At 30.4% G+C, this 8,757-nt stretch overlaps 1 protein-coding gene across 1 annotated transcript; it reads right to left on the bottom strand.

Moving 5' to 3' along the window:
• Window positions 1-1,624: 1,624 nt before the first annotated feature.
• On the bottom strand, window positions 1,625-5,625 carry LOC125842658 (uncharacterized). Its single transcript, XM_049521981.1, has 8 exons — window positions 5,443-5,625; window positions 4,418-4,510; window positions 4,144-4,326; window positions 3,927-3,980; window positions 2,599-2,754; window positions 2,380-2,433; window positions 2,128-2,268; window positions 1,625-2,002 (listed from the first exon to the last, which is right to left on the bottom strand). The coding sequence occupies exons 1-8, from the start codon at window positions 5,623-5,625 to the stop codon at window positions 1,625-1,627; spliced, it is 1,242 nt and encodes a 413-aa protein (XP_049377938.1).
• Window positions 5,626-8,757: the final 3,132 nt, after the last annotated feature.

Genomic DNA, 8,757 nt, shown 5'->3' with positions numbered 1-8,757 from the left:
ATTACAGAACTTTTGATTATTGAATTTACTGAATAAAACTTCAAAATTCACTATTTTGGCATAGAAGAAAGAGACAATGACATTTTCAGTCCCACAAAGAATTTCCATAAACACTCATATACATGAAACCAATAAGAAAGATGTTTTCACCTTGGACATTTTTTCTTTCATAAGTAAATTATAAATAAATTTGATAAAACATATATAAAATTTTTAAAATTGTTTATGAATATAATATATTATGTATGTATAATAATTTATGTATATAACTTGTTGGTTCGGTTCGGTTTGGTTATTTCTTCGATTTTTTCCGAACAAAACCAAAACCAAACCAAATACTATCGGTTCTTAACAATCTAAAATCAAACCAAACCAAAATCCAAATTAAATCGGTTCATTAAATCGGTTTGGTTTGATTTTTCGGTTTGAATCGGTTTTTATCCAAACCATGAACACCCCTAGTTACAGGTGTTGCTCAATGTGCCTAAATCTGACAGGAGAAGTAACGCGAAGTTTCTTGGTAGATCCATATAGTATACAAGGTATGCAATCGGTACCATCGCCAATATCGAATTTGATAAATCTATGAGGCTTGAAATCTTTGCTTACAACCATACCCATTGTCTTTACGCGAGAGGTGTCTCCCCTTGCGAGAAAAAAATGGTGGATTCGTGGGGGATTGATTTGAGTGTGAGAAAATCGAAGGCTAAGAATTTGATGTGTGTGTTTATAAGCTATAGAACATTCATTTTAATGGAGTGTTTCTTCTTAGTAAATTTCGATTGATCAAGGAAAGAGAAAGAGAAAGAGTTAGAGTTAGAGTTTTACCCTAACTCATACTCTTAGAGAAAGATATTTATTTTTAATTAAAATACTAATTTTGGGGTTTAAATGTAAAAATAATTAATCTATCCTAGTTTTAAGGGATATGAGTGTTGATTGTATCTTCAATAATATATTATATAAATTATTAAAAGTGGTAATAAATGTAATTGTTAGAAAGAAGAGATAAAATTAGTATATATGGTAGTGATGTATGTTTATTGTTTAGGTAATATTTAGGTGAAATTTTATTGTTTAGTTAACTTGGGCAAAATTAAATGACTTTATGTGAACAAAATAGCAAAATCGAACGTTATTTCATATTGATAAAGTTATAAATTAATATTTTAAACAATTTATCTCATACCAATTTTACAAATTTTCATCGATTTAAGTTATTTTGGTTGCAATATTAATCCAATATCCGGTACTGATTAATCCAAAATTCGGTAGTTATATTCATTGCAATATAAGCGGAGAATTGTGTGCTTTAGTCTTTAGAAACAAATTTATTAAGGTGTAATTTTAGAATTCCTATGTATATATGTTTTGACCTTATAAATATTTAAAAATAACAGATTTTTTTTTTTTGAAATAAAAGGGAGATTACAGTGTTTTATTTTTTAAAAAGAAAAGATAAATAAGATGCAAATTACGAAAACATATTCATACATTAGGGCGCAAATTGCAAAGTACTCAGAAATTGCTAGTTACTAGTTAGGCATGCTTGAAAATATTGAATATATATTCATTAAGAATTTCTCAATTTTCTTTAGATATTGGAAAGAAAAATTAACAAGACCTAGACTTGTGCACTCTCACCAGGTCCCCCGTAAAGAAAAAAAAGGTAGGACTCTTTATCATTTCCAAGTCGTTCGAATAAAACCTTGTACACATTAGGATTATCAACATGTGTGGTCACTTTGTCTACTTGAATTGTCTTTCCATTCTTGTTTAGAACTGTAATACTTCTACAAAATGCGTCACAAAGATTATTTCTGATGGGAAAAAAACTTGATCCCATGGGAGGTTTAGGTACACCTGGTGGACTATACACGACTCCACCCCATTCAACATTCGTAGCAAAGCTTGCCAAGCCAGTAAAGATTCTTTGAGGCCAAAAACCAACTTGTGCATAGTCGCTTGACAATAAAAGCCACCAATTTCCATTGACTGAATCCTTATTTTCAAAAAATAAATCCCAATGTCAATATTTATGTGCTTTTCAAATTATAATATTGGTACGAGTAAGAACATCGATTCAAATTTTAAATAAGAGAGGGAAATGAAATACGTTAAATATACCCGTTCAATGTACATTGTTTCCTCATATCCATCGACTCCACGGTGTGTAAGACTATCCATATATGACATATCAAGAGGTGTCCCAGTGTCTACGTGCACAAATCCAGGGCATAGAGTATTGAAACAATCTGTTTTACCAAACTAAAAAAGAAATATATAACTTACACATGAATATTTCCACATTAGCGCTAATAGATGTACTACCTTCATGAACTCACAATATAAATCATTAAGGTACATTATATAAGTTACCTGAGAATGTATAAAAAGTCTAGTTTTACTGTCCCCATATAATGTTGGGTCCACCTAAAACACAAAATTATACAATTAAGTGTGAGTTTACTGATAAAGTGTTTTTTTTTTTGTTAAATAAAGCTTCTAATTTTAATCTCAGAGATACACTATTCAATCCTTATCACATTTCATTCTAAACAATTAAATTACATTTATAAATGCTCATGTTACACTTACTCTCCAACCAACTTGTATGATATCTGAGTCTTTCTGAATTTTTAATCGACATGCACTATGTTGACCATCTTCAACACGAGGATTGTAAAAATTAGTTATCATTCCAGCTCCCGTAAATTTGTTATTTGGATTAGTCAAAGTTCGTGCTATTGCGACCTGAATATAATAAATACATAATTTTGTTAACACAAATAAAGAATCAAGATTAACCTTTATATATACACCAAACAACCTTATATTTTTTCTTCCTGAGTGCAATATATGGTAACTAAGGTAGAGTGCGGAAACTAGAGACTAGTGAAAAACTAAACCTCCCTCTCTCTCGTTCACCTCTCTTGTCTATTGCTTCCTTCTCTCCTTTCTCGTTCCGCTCTCCCTCTCTCCCGCCTCTCTATTTAAATCTATATTTATATAATATGACTATATGACGACAACCACCTCGACAAAAAAATATTTCAATTTGAATTCACACCATCAAAAATCTAACATACTTTGGCTGACTATATGTATTTGGTAATATCTTTCGCACCATTTGATTAAGGGTTGATCTGGATATATGGAATGAAAACATAGAAGAAGGAGGAGATATTTATATAAACTGCATCAATCTAATTGTTGTATCGACATACAATGTTATATCAACCAGTAAGTATCAAATACAATTTGTATTTCAATATTTATATATTTTTATTTTGCGAGTAAATGCAGTGATACAAGAGAGATTGAATACAAGTGATGCAGTTGTATCAATCATTATTTCTGCATCGCAAATGAATATAAATAATAGAAGAGCGGATGAATACAAGTGATACAACCTATATATATTCAGNACAATGTTATATCAACCAGTAAGTATCAAATACAATTTGTATTTCAATATTTATATATTTTTATTTTGCGAGTAAATGCAGTGGTACAAGAGAGAATGAATACAAGTGATGCAGTTGTGTCAATCATTATTTCTGCATCGCTAATGAATATAAATAATAGAAGAGTGGATGAATACAAGTGATACTACCTATATATATTCAGCATGTAACAAATACAACATGTCTATCTTGCATTTCCCTCACCCCCCCCCCCCCNCTCCGCCCTTTAAATCTCGTTCACCTCTCTCCTTACTCAAAGTGTTGCTATGAATCATAATCAAGCAAACTATATAGCTATTAATAATAATGTTGGTCAAAACTATAATTATTTATAAAATTTCCTTAAAAAAATTGGTTGTTTTCTTAGGCATTAGATCAAAACATAATGTAAAGTTTTCAAACACAATTTGAAACTGAAAAATAAAAGTATGATTAAATATTCATAATCATGTTTTGTACCTGATATCCTTGTGAAGATATGTATCCTCCTTTTGGCTCACTATTATTGTTGCTCTGCATTAGATGTATTGCAATATAAGCGTTTTTGCCACGGTGACTGTAAATTAACCTTTTTATGTTTGTGCATCAACTGTTTATCTTATCTATAAATAGAAATGGAGTCTTAAGTAATGAACTATTCAAGCAAAAGTAGTAAATTGTTCATAAATTATCTTACCACATCAAATATGGCATCTTCAGGCGGCGGCATATATTTTTGTCTTAAAAGGTCATCTTTCGTAATTCTCTTTATAGGAACAGTTCCAAAAGGACAACGTTCATCTTTCGACCATATCATCGATGACCAGGTTGTTGTTGAGTCACTTGAATTTTTCTTTATCCTAGATAAAGTAGGTTTCATCTGTTCCACCAAATGTTTAGTTGCATGCTAACAATATTATGTTCTTGTAAAAAAATGAAAGGTAAAATGGAAAGAGATTAAAGATATATGCCTTTGGATGAAAATTATGATCCTTCAACAATGGATGATCAAATGCAGGTTGTTTGTAGAAATCAATACAATCATATACATCCCCATACTTGGTCTGCAAAAAAATATATTCATGAATCAGGTAATTAAATTATAGTTATTAGACATCTCGTTATTGAATATGTAACTTTTAAACATAAAAATTTTCAAAACTTTAGTTTGATCTTACAAACACAAAAAATCACAAAATGTCAGAAAATCACACGTCTAATGTAAACATTAATCCATATGGTTGCTTTGTTCTTTTGGACCCATTTTCCCAGTTTGAACCATTTCTAGCTTCATTATGTTGGTCATGATTTGCGAATGAATGGCACATTTTTCGAGGTGAATGAATGAGGATTGTTTGATGATTAATGAGGTACAAAAAATAATTTTAGTGAGTAAAATTGATAAATTAACTTTTAAATCGAGATGTTTCCACTTTTTCTATACAGAAAAGTGTTACATCTTGTTGGATAATAACAAATTAAATTTTACGAACTAAAGTTACAACTTCTTGCATCAAAAGTAGTAGTTTTATCATAATGTTTTTCAAATTCATTCTTGCTTGTATTATTTTAATTTGTGCTTATGAATTTTTCGTGTCGGATTGGATTGGAACTTTTTGATAGAATTTGTATTTATTTCACTAAAAGGTTTTTTTTGGTCGGGTCATTTTTTAATTGAACTTGTATTCATTAAATAAATAAAAAATTTCAAAATAATATTGCACATTGAGAATTGAGTTTTCCTGCGATTTTTGTGATATAAAACATATAATAGTGAAGTGAATTTGGTGAAATAAAACTCAATAGTTCTGTGATCATATATGAAATTCACTTATGATATTTTATCTTGAAAAGTTGAAATAAATGTATATATGTGGGGGTAAAAACTACTACGTGATAGAGGAATTTTTTCTCTGGCAAAATCGATATTATCAAATAAAAATAATAATGCCATAAGAGATTTATGAGTACAATTAACTAAAAAAAAAAAAAATACCTTAACAGTTTTGACTGGTGGTTTGTTCAAGAATTTTAGTTGTTTTTCTAACTCCACATCTTCTGATTTGGACATAATTTTCTCTCCTTGTACTCGGTTATAACTCAAAAGGAAATATAATACCAACAAAATTTGTTGAACAGCTTTTTGATGCATCCTAAATTTATTTCTTTTTATAAGCATGAATATAAAGTGTTTTTGAAAAAGATCAAACTATTGGATCCAATATATCTTTAGATACTGAACCTGATTTGCTATGATGATACCTTTGCTACTATGAGGAAGACTTTATATAAAGATGTAGAAGAGACTAAGTTGACTATTAGACAAGATATTGAATTTAATATAATTAACAAAATTTCAAACGATTCAAGCTTTAACTCCAAAATAACAGTCAAAACATAGATTTCAATTGAATTAACATTGATTTTCAGCCAATAAAAGTTAATGATTGTTGACCATGTGACTGGTTGACATCTATTTTTGACCCTAACATGTTGAATTAGTTGACCAAATATTTTTAATTATAAAAAATAGTTTTAAAAAAATCACAATTATTTTGTAAAATCATTTTAGTACCATTTTATCATTTCATTTTTCAAAAAATAAAAATTGTCAATTTATTAAGTATTCAAATCAAGTACACATTTTATTGTCATTTTGAAATCATTCACGACTTAAATATTACTCCTACGTCCAATTTTATGTGAGATAGTTTGATTCGGCAGGAAATTTAAGAAAGAAAAGAAAACTTTTAACATTTGTGGTCTAAAATGAATGATAAAAAATTGTTTGGCGGTAAGTCATTTTATTAAGGATAAAATTGACATTTTAAAGTTAAATTGTTACTTAATATAGAAATGTATCATTATTTTTGGAACTGACTAAAAAAGAAAGTAAGTCATATAAATTGAGACAGAGAGAGTGTATTTAGTCCATTTTTTGCAAATAATTATTTAGTTTGTTAAAAAAAGATTAAAAAAAGATTGGATAGCCAATTTATCTCAAATTGATTAGAATTTTAATGAGCGGTTTGATTTTCATAATAGTTCAGAAATGAGTCGCTCACAAGAATATCCCTATTTTGACATGATATTTAATTTTTTACCTTAAAACTCGTTTTACCCTTCAACTCTAAAAAGATGCAGACAACAATCCCCCTATGTAACATCCCAGATTCAAAAGAAGGAAGCCTAGCAAAATTACAGGACTTACAGGTGTCATCCACATAGGCCAGCTACGGCCCGTGAGTTGAACCACAGACCGTAGGTAGGCACGTGGAAAAGTCACCAATAAGTCTGCCTAGGCCATGAGCCACAACTGTACCCACAAACCGTCAATGGGTCCACCCCTCGTGGTGCAGGGGCCGTAGGTCCAAGCAAAAGCCTTTGACCACCACTAACAAGTGTGCAGGACGAACTGTTGGTCAATCCACGGTCCGTCAGAGGGGTGTTGACACCCAATTTTGACCGATCTTTAACTTTTTCAGAAATGCTATTCGATTAAATACGTATTTTTAAAACACATTCCGGAGTTAGAATTTTAATCGATTTTGTATAAAAAATTATGATTTTAGTATGCATGCTATTGTGAATATTATTAAATTATTCTTGTAAATTATTTTTACCGATATTTAAACTAATATTTATTTTGCTCAAATATTTTAAAATTTAAGTGATTTTAGTTATATAATAATATTATAATATTTGTAGTATTTTAATTGAATATCATTTCTTTAATTTTTCTCAAAATCATTTAAATTCTAGCATATTCTATTCTAATTTCTTTCAATTCTAGCCACTTCAATTCAAATTCTATTTCAATTATAGCCACCTATGCATTTCAATTCTATCCCTTTTCAATACAATTTCGTTTCAATCATAGCCAATTCGGACCAAACTTATTCCAAATATCATAACTCTAATTTTAAATCGTGACCGTCGATCTCATCCTTTAAATCTCAGTCTCTCATCTCAACATAAATCAATAGATGAGATCGAATCCCTCATTACTTTCCTTTTAAACTACTAAAAGACCAAAACCCTAAATTTTTTCATTCTCTTCCTCCCTCAAAAATCCGCCGCATCACCTATCTCCTCTCTAACCGACAACCATCATGTAAGAGCCATTGTGATGATACAACGTTTTTCCTCATGCTGCCAAGGCTGTCCTATACCTTGCCGAGGGTATAGAACCTGATATACTAAGTGGATCCACTAGTCTATGCTAAAAAACACTAAAGTAATCATCTAAAAACTATGACTCTTTTCTACCCATGATGGCTACATGGTTTATAGGAGCTTTGAGTTGTCTGAACTCTCCCCCATATCGGTGCTCAATACTACTCCCAAAATATGATACTAGCTCTTATGTTTAAAAACATACTTCTTTCTGTGATTTGAGATAATTGCTCAAAAACTTAGCTCAAAGGCTATCTTGGAAATCACAGTTTCCTCTCTTGCATCATTTAGAAAGCGATTACTCTTTTCTGAAAACTAGCTCAAAGACTCTTTGGAAATCAAGGTTTCCTTTCTTGTTTATATGTGAAAACATTTTACTCTTTGGAAATACATAGTCCCCATATACTTCTTTGAAGAAATGAACTTGAACTTTACTCTTTACTTAACTTGAACTTTAAGTCTTTAAAACAAAGTTAACGTTTGTGAAAGACTCTTGAAAACTTTAAATACTTTTCTTGACTTGCTTCTTAACTTCTAGACTTGACTCTTAACTTTCCTTGAATGTACGAGTATGCGAGTTGGAATGCTAAACACAACATAGCGTTAAAAAGAGTCTGAAGAACTTACCTGGCTCAACTCACTCAACATAACTGAACTCATTTCATTATAAGGCATTTTAAAACAAGTGCAATATAAAGAAAACTATTTAAAACATGATGTCAACTCTATGTGTATGTAAAGATACACTACAACTCTGAAATGTATGTAAAAATACAATATACTGTGTATATAAGAATGTAATTACTTATGTAGGAGTTTCTCTAACCGACAACCATTATGTAAGAGCTATTGTTATGATACAACATTTTGCCTCACGCTGCCAGGGCCGTCCTATACCTTGCCAAGGGTGTAGAACCTGATTACTAAGTGAATCCACTAGTCTATGCTAAAAAGCACTAAAAGAATCATCTAAAAAGTATGACGCTTTTCTACCCATGATGGCTATATGGTTTATGGGGGCTTTGAGTTGTCTGAACTCTCCCTATATCGGTGCTCAATACTACTCTCAAAATATGATACTAACTCTTATGTTTAAAAACATACTTCTTTCTGTGATTTGAGATAATTGCTCAAA

This window comes from Solanum stenotomum, chromosome 10, assembly GCF_019186545.1.
Source record: "Solanum stenotomum isolate F172 chromosome 10, ASM1918654v1, whole genome shotgun sequence".
Lineage (NCBI taxonomy): Eukaryota > Viridiplantae > Streptophyta > Magnoliopsida > Solanales > Solanaceae > Solanum > Solanum stenotomum.
This window is presented reverse-complemented; position numbering and strand designations above follow the sequence as displayed.